The sequence below is a fragment of the Arvicanthis niloticus genome, chromosome 30 (assembly GCF_011762505.2).
Source record: "Arvicanthis niloticus isolate mArvNil1 chromosome 30, mArvNil1.pat.X, whole genome shotgun sequence".
Lineage (NCBI taxonomy): Eukaryota > Metazoa > Chordata > Mammalia > Rodentia > Muridae > Arvicanthis > Arvicanthis niloticus.
In genome coordinates, this window is record NC_133438.1 from 8,881,069 (window position 1) to 8,898,133 (window position 17,065).

Here is a 17,065-nt window from a genome sequence, read left to right on the forward strand (position 1 = left end):
CTCATTATCATGATTGCCAATTGTGTTTATACTTACAGCGGTTCACACATGGTCTAGCCCAAGTGGCTGAGGAAAATATTGTCATTGGAACTTTTACCATAAATATGAATGAAGTCATGGCACCTGAGTACGGAAAACATGATCTTCACAACATGTTTTCAAAATATGTTGATCAAGATTTTCAGACCTCAGATGCAGAGCCTGAGGCCCTAATTTTCCAGATGTATCCAGGGAGCAAGTCATAGAATGAGTGGAAAGGAAATATACAGAGAATATAATGAAATGGATCTCCAGACTGTAACAGTATTAAAACAGATGCATAGGTGTATGTGTGTGTGTCATGTTTGTCTTCATGAGAGATACATTTAAAAACTGCTCCATCTAATATCCTAGCAGACATGAAGAAGCTGTTTGCTTTCACTATTTCCTTCTTGATCCTGAAGTTTTCTCTCGACTTTTGCAGTTTGACCGAACCTGGTTGCTTTTGGCGGATAAAGAATAATGAAGATGATGATGGAGATTTGCGAAATGACTGTGGATTTGTTCTTCTAGTAGATGACCTACCCACAGAAAAATCACATTATAATAACACCATTTTTGAGTAAGTCATCAACTTAATTACCATGTTCAATGTCATGAATTAGCAATATGTAGCTGTGCATGCAAACTGTGATTTTTCTGTCCTGTTCTTCCCACAGTAACATTTGTAACTACTGAAAATTAACTCTCATGTTACTTACAGTGTGCTACTTTCAAATGTGTCACAGTTTAGTTTGGATTTAGTACAGTGAGCTCCAATTCACAAAGCTGGACAGTGAGAAAATATAAATTCTATAATTTGCCTTCTTGTAGATTTCATATGTTGAAAGATGTCATTGCACAAGGTGTCTTTATCTGCCTTGAATTCACGATTGACACCACTATCATGAGCTCAATGTGAAGAGGCTGTATCACTGCCTATTTTCAATTGTCTGTGAAAGATTCCTATATCAGCATGCATTCTAAAGGCCTTCATAAAAAATATTGAATATTGGTCTCTATCATTTGGGCATACATTCATACATTGAAATATGTATGTGTGTAGTAAACATGATGAAATGTATAGTATTACAAATATAATTGTGAATATACATATGGAAAACCTGCCATGTTTGAGATTCTGTTACTAGAGTATTATTTTGGTCCACTTGTGCATATGTACAATCACAGACTAGTTTATGATCAGTGTTGGATAGCTGGTCAATATTGCTATTAATTAGTGAATAAATACAATACTAGAGAAGGTCTAGGAGGAGTATTGTACTTCCTGTGGATAACAATATGTTCTCAGATTCCAAGCATGAGATGATATCAGTGGTGGCTGCAGATCAGAGTTACGAAGGAAGAAGTGTTGAAATAGCTCACCTATTCACTGCGTCTAAGACTTCTTTCTTTTATGAACTGAAGCTTCCTGTGCTTTACTGTCTCTGATGCTCACTCCATCTCTTATTAATTTCCACATCTTTTGGATTTTAAGAATAGATTTTCCAATTGTTAGCCACAACACACTGTGCACACTTTAATACTGATGGTTGCATCATATTACGACTATTCTTGGATGTTATTTCAGTATGAATTGTATTTCTGTTTTATCCTATGTTATCCCACACCTCATTGGTCAAATAATAGAAATTCTCACTAATGACTTTTTATAAGCAGTAATAAGGATTATAATTGAAAAATATTAACTATGTCAATCCACCTTTGTGGTTTAACATGAAAACAGCTCTAAAGACTCAATTGAAATATGCAAATCTGAGCAAAAGAGCATGTTTAGTATCTTTACTTGTGATGAGAGGAAATTGCCAATAGTAATAGATGTACTAGGAGACTGTGATGGAACATATGAACACATTTCAAGTGGAGAAAAGATCTCAGTGCACAGACATCATGTAAAGGATGGCAGAATATTAGTAAAACTGAGGTGTTAAGAGAAATCTGATACATTTTATAGTACATTGACATAGTAACATTGACACTAAAAGACCACATTAAATTGATGTGTAAACAAGCCCCAAAGAATAATAACATTGTTATGTAGTATTTTTTTATCATTTTACATATTTCCAAATGGATATATAAATTTCAGTGACATGTATCATAAAGGAATTGATGAAATGAGCATTTTCTTAATATTAAACTTGAAAGAGTATTTCATATTTTCTTATTTGTAAACGTTTATTACTGATTAAACAAATTCATAGAAACATGAATTAATTGTTTAAGTAATCTGATTGTTAGACAATTTATGTAAATAGAAATGAATTTTGAATACTCTATGTGAGGTAGTAATGTATTATGGCTCTTGAATATATTTCTTAATGATTCACTGTTAAATACTTTATGTTCTTTTACTATGCTTCAATTCCAAAAAATATCTTGTATGCTTTGAAACATAATTTAGTACTCAGGTGTTAGAAATAGAATTCTGAGGACTACAGAGATGGCTCAGTGGTTAAGAGCACTAACTGTTCTTCCCATGGTCCTGAAGTCAATCCCCCACAACCACATAGTAGCACACAACCATATGTAATTGGATTTGATGCCTTTCTCTGGTATGTCAGAAAATAGTGACAGTATACACACATATACAAAATGAATAAATCTTTAAGAAATAAATGGGATTCTGAGTTGTTGATATTGTTAAATACATGTTAATGATATCTTAGAGTAGTAAAATATTTGAAAGTTGCATCAAATATCTTAAAGTATTATTTGATTCTTGAAATACTTGTTATGATTAAGATATGTGATACTTAAAATTTTTAAATTATAAAAAATTAAGGAGAATGTGTTATAAATTAGATATATGGTTCAAGTCATAAGGTTTTGTTTCTGTGGATATAGAACTCTAAGACTATTGTATAGTATGGAGTATTACTCTATAGGAGTGTAATCTAGCTCATGGGTGATGTTCAAAGATAAAGCAAGCTCTTTATGAATTTTCATAAATATAAAAATTATCATGTCAGACAGACCTATGTTAATGAATTCTTAAGTTGTTTTCAACGCCAATGATGTTTAATTTCCCAGGCATACTTCAGAAAAAGCAGAATTTAGACAGAAATTTTTATCATGTCTTGTAGTACATTTACTGCAATTGAACATAAAATTTCATGTTTTATACTCTTTCCTTAATCATTCCTGTGACTTCTTTTAGAATACCACCAAGAAAATATGAGTTTTTCTTGGTATTGCTTTTTGCTACCAATGAGATCAACAAAAATCCTCATCTTTTACCCAACCTGACTTTCAAATTTTCCATCATTATGGGCATGTGTGACCATACATTCAGACTACTGGATGAGAAATATTCACCCAAAAAAAAGACATTTATGTTTGTTAACTATGATTGTAAAAGAGTGTTAACATGTGATGTACAACTTACAGGACCATCATGGACGACAGCCTTAAAACTGGCAGTTAATAATAGGAAACCAAAGGTGAGAATGTGTGACACTGGATGAGTTAACACCTTGTTTATTCCATTCACAGGTATTTAGCGAGAAAACTTGTGTAGCATGCATTTGTGAGTGTGCTGTTATAAATATATTTCAAAGGATCAGATACTCAGATCATAGCTGTACTATGGTAAGAGGTAAAACTGTTTCCTAGAATATTTAGACTTTTCAGGAATATTATGGAATCTAATAGGAATGATAAATATTTATAAGAGATTCTTACTATGCTTAATAGAAATTCTGAAGGTATTCTGAAAGTAACATTACTCATATATAAGACCAAACTTCCTAACAATCATATTCCTCTTGTGAATGTTTCATTCTTTTTTCCATATCCTTTAGGTTTTTTTTGGACCATTTAATCCAAACTTGAATGACCATGATCAATTTCCCTATGTCTCTCAGATAGCAACCAAGGACACATGTTTGTCCCATGCCATGGTCTCCTTAATGTTTCATTTTAAATGGACTTGGATAGGAGTAGTCATCCCAAGTGATGACCAGGGTATACAGTTTCTCTCAGACTTGAGAGAAGAAATGCAAAGATATGGGATCTGTTTAGCCTTTGTGAATGTGATACCAGAAACCATGCAGCTATACTTGGCAAGGGCTACGATATATGATAAACAAATTATGACATCATCAGCAAAGGTTGTTGTCATTTATGGTCAAATGAACTCTACTCTAGAAGTCAGCTTTAGAAGATGGGAAGATTTAGGATTATGGAGAATCTGGATCACAACTTCACAATGGGATGTCATCACATATAAAAGAGATTTCAGCCTTGATTTCTTCCATGGGACTGTCACTTTTGCACACCACCATGGTGAGATGTCTAAATTTTGGAAATTTATACAAACAATGGACACCTCCATATACCCAATAGACCGTTTTAAAACTAAACTGGAGTGGAATTATTTTAATTGTTCAACTTCCAAAAACAACAATAGCACAATTGATCATTTTAAATTTAACAACACATGGGAATGGTTAGCACAGCAGAGATTTCATATGGACCTGAGTGAAGAAGGTTACAATTTGTATAATGCTGTGTATGCTGTGGCCCATACCTACCATGAACTCATTTTTCAACAAGTGGAGTCTCAGGAAAAGACAAAAATCATAGGATTATTCCTTGACTGTCCAAAGGTAAAGTTTCTTACATTTCATTATGCTTAGATTTATTAATGTGATATTTTAAATGGCTCCTGACAAATTCACATTCATTTTTTAGAGATTATTCTCTCAATAAAAATATTTCTATGCTACAAGTTCCTTAATGAATATTTCACAAGAATAACATCTAATATGACAGAATATTTATTGTATGAAAATCAGCGACTTTTGTGAAAATTTTTCTTAATATTTTAGCAAAAAAAAAACCCTCGTTTTAGCAAATTGGTTCAATACTTAAAATAGGAGCCAAGTGTCTTATCATAAAAACCTTAAATGATGACTAGACTAGAATAATTTTCTCAAGAATTGATATATGGACTGTGATTAATAGTTATCTATTTAAATATATATCTGTAAATAGTTATAACATTTAGAGAAACATAGTTGATGAGAACAGCACATTTTATTTTGTTTATGTTTATTTCACGTATGTATGCTATATGTACATTATTGATGAACCACCATTATTTTTCCACAACTTCCAGATTTATTCTCGCATACATGATTTCAGTTTGTTAATAATTTTTGCTACACATGTGCGTGTGTGCATGCGTGCATGCTCATGTGCACATGTACACAGGCACACACACACACCATGTTCATTCTTATTTGGTAAGCATTTGTTCTATCAGTTTTTACCTTGGAACATTAATATGAAGTATATTAATTTTCAATTACCAAGGAGATATATAACATTTTACTACATGGACTAACTTTAGTATGTCTATCCTTTCTGTAAGTTGTTAAAAATCAGGTGACATTCTCAATTTCACATTGCCTTAATTGATATGCATATGTAATCATGTAATGATGCATCTCATTTAGGTGGCTTCTGTTCTGAAGACCAGAGTATTTACGAACCCTCTTGGAGAACTGGTGAAGATGAATCATAGAGAAAGTCAGTGTGCCATATATGACATTTTTGACATTTGGAATTCTCCACAAGGTTTTGGATTAAAAGTGAAAATAGGAAGCTATTTTCCTTATTTCCCACAGAACCAAAAACTTCACATATCTGAAGATTTGGAGTGGGCCACAGGGATAACATCGGTGTGTATGTCACAATTTTCATTCTTTTCAGTATACCTAAAATTTAAATATGTGGCAATGTAGTATTAGCTCTGTGGTTAAGATCAATTGTTGCTCTTGCAGAAGGCCCATCCTCAATCACCAGCATCAAAATTTGGTAACACATAACTTTCTATAAATCAAGGTCACAGGGATTAAAGGCCTCTGGATTACATATTCTTATTCACTGCATACTATGTAAACACATTTATGAAATATATATATATATATATAATTTATATATATATATAAATTTTATAATATATACAAATAGCCATATATATATATATATATGGCTATTTGTATATATTATAAAATTTTGTGATTTGATGTACATATCTTGATAGCCTAATGAAGAACAGCATATACCATTTAACAGAAGTATTTCTCTACATTTAAGGCTTTCTTAAGCTTATAAAAACCTCTGTAAGAGTTGTTTGTTTGTTTGTTTGTTTTTGTTTTGTTTTTCGAGACACAGTTTTTCCATGTAGCCCTGGGTGTCTGTAGACCAGGCTAGCCTCGAACTCAAAAATCCAACTGCCTCTGCTTCCCAAGTGCTGGGATTAAAGGTGAGCACCACCACTGCCCGGCAGTGTAAGAGTCTTATACAACATACTTTGCTCATATTCATCAAATAAGTTTTTCCTGATCTACCCTGTTATCTCCCCCACCAAACTCAGTATCTTTATATTTTATTTATAAATCATGTGAAAGAAACTGGTGCCACATAAAAATTCTTTTGTATTTAATCGGCTTAGAAAGGAATTTTTAATCTCTACAAAACAAACATTGTACATATAATATCAGATAATGTAGTAAATATTTTGTAACATTCAGGACATGACACAAATTAATAAAGAACCTGAAATTGATGTGATGCTGGATGGCAGCAGAATATGTATAGCCATATCTGTTAGTGACCATGAATATATATATGCATATATATGTTTGTGTATATGTACTTGATGTATGTGCATATGTGTACATTATATGAGTATATGTGTATATGCATATGATGCATAGTATATATGATTTTTATATATATAAAGAATATATAATTATAGATACATGTATGTATGTATGTGTGTATATACGATATACATATATGTGTATGTGTATATGTATATCATATATATACATATATATGTATGTATATATGCATACATACATATATATGTATGTGTATATGTATATGTATATGTATATGTATATGTATATGTATATGTATATGTATATGTATATGTATATGTATATGTATATGTATATGTATATGTATATGTATATGTATATATACTGCCTCAGGTTCCAACCTCCACTTGTAGTGTGACGTGCACAGTTGGATTCAGAAAAATTCATCAGGAACAAACACCAGACTGCTGCTTCGAGTGTGCTCAGTGCCCAGAAAATGAAATTTCCAATGAGACAGGTAAATGTTTGCATGCAGGAAAAAAATTTCTGATTTTGAGTATCTTCTCTTTCCAAACTAGAAGTATGAAATGGCCTAGATGGAAACTTAAGGCCTGAAATCTCTGTTTCAGATTTAATCCTTTGAATGGTTTCAACAGTTTTGGACCATGTAAATAACCTGAAATATCTTCTACAAACAACTCATTTAGCTCACAGTATCATAGTTAATGATTTTATATTTTGCAGAAGACATTTAGGGGGACAAACATCTGTAACCATTTATAAAGAAAAAGTTAGGTACAGTCTATGCATATGTTCAGTCTTCCTTGACTCTATGTACAAAGCAACTTGACTACATGATTGATTCCACGGTCTTTCCATCCTATCAGCCAGTTTGGTTCCTGATATACACCAGATGATGAGGGCAACAGTTGTTATTTAAAGAAACATACTTTAGGAGATTAGATGGCTTAAAGGATGGAGCATTTCCTTTCAAAGAACTAGAAGAACAGTGAAGATATCAAGAATGCACACAGATGTGATAGTGCTTACCAGTAATCACAGCCTAGCTAAGGAAACAGAGATGAATGTGAATGTCCGTAAACTTCATTCCATCCAGCTTGGAAAGTGTGGTTGGGAAAAAAGAGACCTTACCACAACAAGGGGACATAGATAGGTCTATGAGCTCGATAGAGCTTCAATAAGGGAAGTACTGCTTTATGCAAACATCATTTGCATAAAGAATTGTATGCTCTGTGCATATGTGAATATATAAAGGGCACAACCCATAAAGCCAACAAAGTGCATAATGCATTTCATCAGTTGGCAGTGAGAACTATGTCAGCAAATCACACAGATCTGTGACCGGTAAGTTCAAGGTTAGTGAAGACTATGCACACAATCATTCATGATGCACTAAAAGAAACAAAGCGTTTTCTTTCTTGTTTAGAAAATAGGTATGTTTTTCTGCTCCATTCTCCATATTGGTCGAGTTTTCCATGACAAAACATAGGTTAATAATAGAGAGCAACCTTAAGTCAGTGTCTCTAAAGCAATAAGGAATGGAACAGATAGATGCTCAACAGCAAATTATTTATCCAGTTATCCTCTGAATAACACAAACACTACATTATCACGTACATAATTAGGATACCTCATGAAGGTCTGTTGTTGTTTACCAGCAGATATGGAACAATGTGTGAGATGTCCAGATGATAAGTATGCCAATTTTGAACAAACCCATTGTCTCCAAAGGACTGTGTCATTTCTGGCTTATGAAGATCCATTGGGGATGGCTCTAGGCTGCACAGCTCTGTCCTTCTCTGCCCTCACAGTTCTAGTACTAGTCACTTTTGTGAAGTACAAGACTACTCCTATTGTGAAAGCCAATAATTACATTCTCAGCTACATCCTGCTCCTCTCTCTCATTTTATGTTTTCTCTGCTCATTGCTCTTCATTGGACATCCCAACAAGGCCACCTGCATCCTGCAGCAGACCACATTTGGAGTATTTTTCACAGTGGCTGTTTCTACTGTGTTGGCCAAAACAATAACTGTGGTCATGGCTTTCAAGCTTACTACCCCAGGAATAAAGATGAGAGGGATGCTGTTATCAGGGATACCTAATTTGGTCATTCCCATTTGTACCCTAATTCAACTTGTTCTCTGTGGAGCCTGGCTTCTAACATCTCCTCCCTTTATTGACAGAGATACACAGTCTGAGCATGGGAAGACCATCATTGTTTGCAATAAAGGCTCAGCCATTGCATTCCACTTTGTCCTGGGCTACTTGGGCTCCTTGGCTCTGGCGAGCTTCACTGTGGCTTTCATGGCCAGGAACCTTCCTGACAAATTCAATGAAGCCAAGTTCCTAACATTCAGCATGCTGGTGTTCTGCAGTGTCTGGATTACATTTCTTCCTGTCTACCACAGCACCACGGGGAAGGTCATGGTGGCTGTGGAGGTCTTTTCCATCTTAGCTTCTAGTGCAGGGGTACTAGGGTGTATCTTTGTCCCAAAGTGTTATGTTATTTTAGTTAGACCAGATTAGAATTCTCTTTAAAAGTACAAAGGTAAATTATTGAAACTTTAACAATTTCAAGTGTTAGATGATACTCAATACATCTTGTTGATGATACTAAAGGAGTCCTAGTAACTCATACAACAACTTTAAATAATGTCCAAAGTCAGTACTTACAACACAGGACAATACTGCCTAATGTAATACCAACTACTAAGTGGGAGTTTCATTCTTGAGTACACAATCCAAAACATATTGAGATTAGAAATCCTCAACTGAGGAATGGCTTCCATTATTCTGACCCTTTTCTTCACTTGATGTCTTTCTGCTGGAAGTGGACTCTACTAGCTCCCTCTCCCTACTTGTGGACATTTCATCTAAGGTCCCTTCCTTTGAGTTCTGAGAGTCTCTTACATCCCAGGTCTCTGTTACTTTCTAGAAGGTACCTACAACTCCCAACCTCAAAGGTGGCATATTTTCATTTATTCTCCTGGCTCTCAGGGCTTCTCTCCTGCCTTCACTTCTATACCTGAACTTATCCCATTATCCCCTCTCCCTTCCCTCTTGAACCCAGTTCTCTTCCTCCCTCTGCCTCCCATGATTGTTTTTCTCCATCCTAATTAGGATTGAAGCATCCTTCCTCACTTGAGCACTTCTAATTGTTAACAGTCTTTAGTTCTGTGGATTGTATCCTAGGTTTTCTGTACTTTTTTGACTAATATTCTGTGGGTCAGTTGGCTGTGAGAGGCAGCTGTGTACCTGATCGAAAACAGGCTTTAAACATGGGTGACCCCCAGGGACTGTAGACATTTTGTTATGCTTCTGGGTCCCAGGCTCTCCTCACATATCTACAAACCCCCACAGCTTCCTGCAGAGAGGTCTGTGGCCATCAGTCACATAGTAGTAGCACCCTAAGCCTTTCCACATGTATATAAGGTTTCCCCAAGCTCTCGGGCCAAGCCAATAGAAAGTATCTGCTGCCATACCCTGACCCACCCCAAAACTGTATATAAGAATCCTATCCAGAAAAAATAAAGGTGTGCAAGAATTACTCTGCCATCTGAGAGCTTTTGTCATAAGAGCTATAACTCTAATACTTTGGAAGAGGTCTGTTCTCCCAACATTCCAGTAGGAGCTCCTACGCACTCCTTGCTTGCTAGTAGGCTTCTCGCTGGCTCAATTCAGCACAGAGTGATGTGTGCAGTGTCTTGGAACAACTGAGGTGCTGACAGTAGAGATGAAGATGGAGGTGGATGTAGCTGCAGCAGCAGAAGAAGCAGAGGTGCTTGACTCGCCCGGCTGGCACTCTCTCCCTTTGCCTGAACTTTTGCGTGGCAAGGCCAGAGATCTCTATGGAAAGCCTCCAGCACACCGGCCTACAATATCCACTTAGTGAGTACATGCTATGCATGTCCATTTGGATCTAAGTTACCTCACTCAGGATGATATTTTCTAGTTCCATGCATTTGCCTACAAAATTCAGGATGTCATTGGTCTTAATAGCTGAACAGTGTTCCACCGTTTAAATGAACCACATTTTCTGTATCCATTCTTCCCTTGTGGGACATCTGGGTTGTTTCCAGCTTTTGGCTATCACAGATAAGGTCACTAGCACAGAGTGGAACATGTGCTCCTGTGGCGTGTTGGGACATCTTTTGGGTATGTGCACAAGACTGGTATAGCTGGGTCTTCAACTGGAGCTCTTTCCCATTTCCTGAGGAACCTCCAGAATGATTTACAGAAAGGTTTTTACCAGTTTGCAATCCCACCAACAATGGAGGAGCATTTCTCTTTCTCCACATCATCACCAACATGTGCTGTCACCTGAAGTTTCAATCTTATCCATTCTGATTGGTGTAAGGTGGAATCTCAGAGTGGTTTTTCATTTGCATTTCCTAGATGACTACAAATTTTCAACCTTTCTGTAAGTGGTTCTTGGCTATTCAAGATTCCTATGTTGTGAATTCTGTCTAGCTTTATGCCCCATTTTTTGATTGGGTTGTTTTGGTTTTTGAAGGTGATCTTCTTGAGTTCTTTATATATATTGTATATTAGCCCTCTATCAGAAGTGGGGTTAGTGAAGATTACTTCCCAGTCTGTAGGTTGCCAATTTCTTCTATTGACTATGTCCTTTGCCTTACAGAATCTTTTCAGTTTCATGAAGTCCTATTTATTAATTCTTTGATCTTAGAGCCTGAGCCATTGGTGTTCTATTTAGAAAATTTCCACCCCCAAGCTCCACCCTGTGCCAATGAGTTCAAGGCTCTATCCCACTTTCTCTTCTATTAGATTCAGTGTATCTGGTTTTATATTAAGGTCCTTGATTTATTTGGACTTAAGCTTTGTGCAAGGTGGCAAATATGGATCTATTTTCATTTTTCTACAAACTGACTGCCGGTTAGGCCAGCATAATTTATTGAAGATTTTTTTCCGTTGTAAATTTTTGGCTTCTTTGTCAAAAAACAAGAGTCCTTAAGTGTGAGGCTTTATTTCTTGGGCTTCACTTCTATTACATTGATCAACCTGTCTGTGTGTGTATCAATACCATTCTGTTTTTATCACTATTACTTGGTAGTACATCTTGAAGTCAGGGATGATAATTACCCCAGATGTTATTTTAGTATAAAGAGTTATTTTCAATATCCTGTTTGGTTTTTTTATGAATTTGAAAATTGCTCATTCTGTGTCTGTGAAGAATTGTGTGTGAATTTTGATGGTATTGCATTGAATCTCTAGTTTGTTTTTGGTAGAATCGCCATTTTTACTATGTTATTCTTACCAATCCATGAGCATGGGAGATCTCTGAATTTTCTGAGGTCTTCTTTCTTTACTTTCTTGAAATACTTGAGGTTTTTGTCATATAGATCTTTCACTTCTTCATTAAACTTACCTCAAGATACTTTACTTGTGGCTATTGTAAAGAATATTGATTCCCCAATGTCTTCTCAGCCTCTTTATGATTTGTATAAAGGAAGGCTATAGATTTATTTGAGTGAATTTTAAATGTCTGGCCACGTTGCTCAAGTTCTTATCAGCTGTAGAATTTTCCGGTATAATTTTTAGGGTCACTTTTGTATAGTATCATATCATCTGCAAATAGTGATACCATGATTTCTTCTTTGTCAATTTGTACCTCCTTGATCTCCTTTTGTTGTCTTATGCTTTAGCAAGAAGTTTGTGTATTATATTGAATACATATGGAGAGAGTGGGCAGCCTTTTCCTATCCCTGAGTTTCATGGGAATGTTTCAAGTATCTCTTCATTTAATTTGACAATGGCTGTTGGTTTGCTGTATATTGCTTTTATTATATTTAGGTATGTACCTTGAATTCCTGATACCAACTGATGGTGGAGCAGTTTCTGATTGACTGGCTGAGGCCAGAAGTTTTCTCCAGTAATTGACTCGACTGGAATTTTCCAGGTCTGGGAAATAGAAACTTAGGCCATGTTTCCTGACCTGCCAGTTTGAAGCCTGTCATAGAGTCTGCCTGTCTCAGTCATTTTGAGCTGTGTCAAGTAGAAAGCTAGCGGTCTCAACCACAAAGTTTTCAAAATAGCAAGAGAAAGCTGTCTAGGGCAGAGCAGAACACACAGAGAAAGAAGAGTCTGGAAAGGTATCACAGCAAAACCTAGGCCACAAGCTTGGACCCAAAATTTGACAGGCTCCCAAATACCCCTATCTCAGGAACTCCTCTCCAAGCTGAGTCTGGTCCTTGGCACACACCAAACGTCTTGCCCAAATGGGAAAGGTCAGAACTTCAAAGATGAAAAGCATGCATGATAATCCATAGGAACAATAGTGGCATGATTATTATGGGAGCAAGAACACTCTGATTACATTGAAAGCACACTATTCAGGAGGAAAAACATTCCTGGTACTGCAAATGTGTATGGAAACCATAAGTGGGGAGCTGAGTGGATTCAAGGGTGAACCTATTACTATTCTGGAAAAATGAATACATTGTGACATTATCTTTTATATACATATCTCTCTACCCATAGGTTTGGGCAGCTCACAGACATTAGAAAAGGACTCTGTGCAGACATTCCATGACAATTAATGCAGAAAATCACAAGAGACAAAGTAGAGGGAATACTAGATTAAGGAATGATCAGCCACAAGTGGAGCATCTCCATTACATCCTCCCCAGTGCGTGGGTGTCATCACTGAAAAGGGGATGGATGGAGAGACTACAAAAGTCAGAGGTCAGTGAAAACAATTCAAGAGACAGAACCAAAGAGAAAGAGCGTCTTCTGAATATGAGAGGACCATTCTCCACATGCCCTAAGAGCGACTCTCACTGTGTACACAATGTCCAGCCAAACAACATGCTAACGTGATGTGGGAAAGGCTATATGAGCCCTCACTGTATCTGAAGAACTGTGAAGACCTGATTGTTTCTGGGGAAGAGAGTTTGTTTTCTTTAAAGGTGTGGAACCTAGGCGGCTCACCATGTTCCAGCATAAGGACAAATAGTCAGAAGTATGTGGATAACCCAGACTGAACTTGAAGTGAATTGAAGTTTTAAAATGGGAAAGAAACAGATTTGGGAGGGTGCTAGGAAGGTATGGCTACACCTGGGCAGAGCTCAATGTCAATAGTTTAAAAATGTTTTGAGTAAAATTCTAAATAAGTTATTATTTTAAATGACATACAAGTTAGAGGCTATAATGCTATTTTAAAAATGTGTATCATCCATGCTGGTTGGGCAAGCCTTAAATTCCAGAACTCTAAAAACAGAGACAGCTGTTCCTTTGTGCATTTAAAGCCAGCCTGGAATACCTAAAATGCTCCAGGCTAGAAGGGCAAAGAGTCACACTCTATCTGGAAAACAAAGAAAGCACACAGTATCTACTGATGTGATTTTGGGTGAGTAACATATCAAGTATTACAGAGTTCTATTTATTGTTACATACACATGAGAACATACACATGCCTTGATATTAACACTTGACATTGTCATCTATATGACTAATACACAAATGCTACTATCTGCTGGCCCATAACTGTGTATGCAATGGCACCTAAGCTTTCTAATTCTTGCTTCTTCCTGACTCAAGGTACATAGCATTTTCTTTTGTATCTGACTCATGCAGTTAAATAAAACCCTACGTCTCGTGGTTTTCCCAAGAGTTCCCATGCCCATGCTGTCTTAGCTTAAATCAAAAAACACAGTTTATTTTAAGACTGAGCACAGTCCTGTGTCATGTGATTATATATCCTGTTAGATGGTGCTCCATTAACCTATTTCATTTTCTTCAGTGTCAATATACATATCAGGTGCATTGTACTTACATGACCCAGAGTTTGTCAACAGTCACAAACACACAGTTTTCATCAGTAACAGGATAAAATGCTGCCATGGATTTACAATACTTAGAGTTACAAGCAGAGGAGAGTCATGGTCAGCATCAGAGGTTTAAAAAATGGCCACAACTATGCCCCCTCTTTTTTTTTAACGTTTTAATGACTCTGTGAGTTTCCCAGCATGCAACACAACCCCACTCATCTCCCCATCCCTCCACACTAAGGCCTCGGAATTCCCCACAAGAGGAAACAAAAACAAAACAAAAACCTATCTTGTCTTGAAAACTGTCACAGTGTGTCACAGTGTAAACCATTTTGTCCACACAATTTTACTTGCAAATGTTCATTGCAATGAGCCATTGGTGTGGTTTGAGGCCTCTGGCTTCTGCTACTCTATCAATAGTAGATCCTCACTGAGACTGTTCTTACATATTCTGTTGTTGCCTTATGTCATAAAGACCCTGCAGCTTTTGCTCTCCAGGAGCAGGTCCTTCACATGGTCCAGAAGTTCATAGATGAGGTAGATGTTGTGGTGGGCCAACTCAGAGGCCTGAATCTGGGCCTGGGTTTTAGTTGTGTTGGTCAGCTCACCTGCTCTCTCACACCCACACAACCAGCAATGCCCCTGCTAGCTCACTCAATGCTGCAGAAAGAAAGGGGGAAACCCAGGAAGGTATAAGGAGAAAAGGAGGCCAGACAAGTGCCTGGATGAGGTTGCAATCTCTCCAAAGCTCTTGCCCTCAGGGTGGTCTCACCAGAGAGGAGGTGGGGAGAACCATCATTGTCAGTGCTACTGTGCTGCCCAGTATGCCTGAATTTAAAAAAAAGAAAACCAGGGCACTTTCACCTGGCACATAAATTCATGGTCCTTGCCTGTGACTATATTTAGGTGAAGTACAATTATTACCACTATCTGTAACATACAAACCTCCCGCTCTAGTGATAGACATTGTAGTTCAACTTTACCAACACTAAATTTCTGAACAGAATGTATCCTGTGACCTACGATGGTCCATGTCTTCAACTTAAAAGAGGCCAGCAAAAGATGATATTCATGTGATGAATAATACGTGTTTACCTGCTTCTACCTTCTACCTTTTACACAAAGTTCCCTGAATCTCCAGCACATTGGATTCAATGCCTGTCATTGTTCTTGGCAGTTACCACATGATCAGATACTGGAGTTTCTACTACAATTGGGGCTGCATATTTGTCAATGCCTGCTCCTCAGGGAACATCTGACTCTGCCACACAATGCCAAGCCTCAGCTGCTCTCCATGAACTCTTCAAAACCAGTACCATTTGAGAGAACCAATTAAACAAGTTCTGCTACAAGATGGACATGCAGACATCATCCTCCCTAGAACAGAATTTATAGAATAAATCTCTGTAAACTGTGGTCCAGCTACTCCAACAATGGCTGCCACTATACAGAAGGTCCAAGAATTCAGTATGTGTTCAGTCCCAAAGCTGAATGTTTCAGGTCAATTTCAGAAGAAGTAGGCTCTAATGAGAGCAAAGGAATGACTTGCTAGAGATGTGAGAGGAAGCAGGAAAAGGGCAAAACTTCCTGCTTTCACATCTTTATACATTCTGATAGCAAAACATGTCACCCATATTAAATAATGTGTCTTTCCACCTCCAGTGATTTGAACTAAGGCTGTGTCTTTCCACCTGAAAGATCCAGATGAAGGGTGTGTCTTTCTAGTGAAAGATATGGATTAGAAGTAGATCTTTCCACTTTAAAATTAAGCAAATATTATTCACAGGTATGCCCCTCCATGTTTAGTGTTCCGCGTGCCTCCCGTGTCCCCTCCGCCCGCGAAGAGAGACACTTGAGACAGTATTTGGGTGGTTTCCACAGACGAGGCTTTACTTGAAACAGCAGAAGCAGAAAGGCAGAAAAGACAGGAAGAAGCTTTGCTTAAGTACACCCTAGAGTGACATATTCATTTCTGATTGGCTGTTCACTCATTACCCATAATATGCCCCGGGATGGGCAGTGACTTTTGGCATGCTTTTGCCTTTTTGCACCTGCGCAGTCCATTGTTTACTAGTGGTAGGACAAGATGCCCGCGCCATCTTGGAATGGCGAATGCTGACATGCTCACTGCGGCTCCCAACATCTCCCCCTGTTTAAATTATTAATATGAAACAGCCTTTTGCCTATTAAGTGCAGCACCAATCAAGATTCAAACTCAAGCCCGATCAAGCAAACTCCATCTTGGGGGAATAAGCGATCAAGAGCTTGCAGCCCGAAGATTCTCCCTTACCCTACCAGGTGCAATGGAAACAAATCCTCTGGGTGCAAGGGCTAAGGTGATGTAAAGAGGAATTGACACCCGTCCCTGTGCAATGGAGTATAGCTTTCAGAAGTGCAAGGGCTGTCAACCTACTATTCGGGTACCACAGCTATTTAGGAGAGGGCTGGCTGGACTTAGATCTCTCATCGACCCAGTGCAATGGGCTGAACCCTTGGGGTGCATCGACTGAGGGTCTCAGTCATCAGCTACTTTCTTAGCCTAGATACCCAAATTTCAGGGGGAGATCCTTGCTCCAAGGCTGCGAGTGCTTGGGCAATAGCGG

General features: G+C 37.4%; 1 protein-coding gene across 2 annotated transcripts; it reads left to right on the plus strand.

The window, feature by feature from the left end:
• The first annotated feature begins 398 nt into the window (after positions 1-398).
• Positions 399-9,201, plus strand: LOC143440918 (vomeronasal type-2 receptor 116-like). 2 transcript variants are annotated; one of them, XM_076927841.1, is made up of 6 exons: positions 399-601; positions 3,200-3,482; positions 3,843-4,649; positions 5,502-5,726; positions 7,047-7,170; positions 8,333-9,201. In XM_076927841.1, the coding sequence occupies exons 1-6, from the start codon at positions 399-401 to the stop codon at positions 9,199-9,201; spliced, it is 2,511 nt and encodes an 836-aa protein (XP_076783956.1). The 2 variants fall into 2 exon arrangements, with proteins under 2 accessions (XP_076783956.1, XP_076783957.1); XM_076927842.1 differs by having other exon boundaries at positions 8,336-9,201.
• Positions 9,202-17,065: the final 7,864 nt, after the last annotated feature.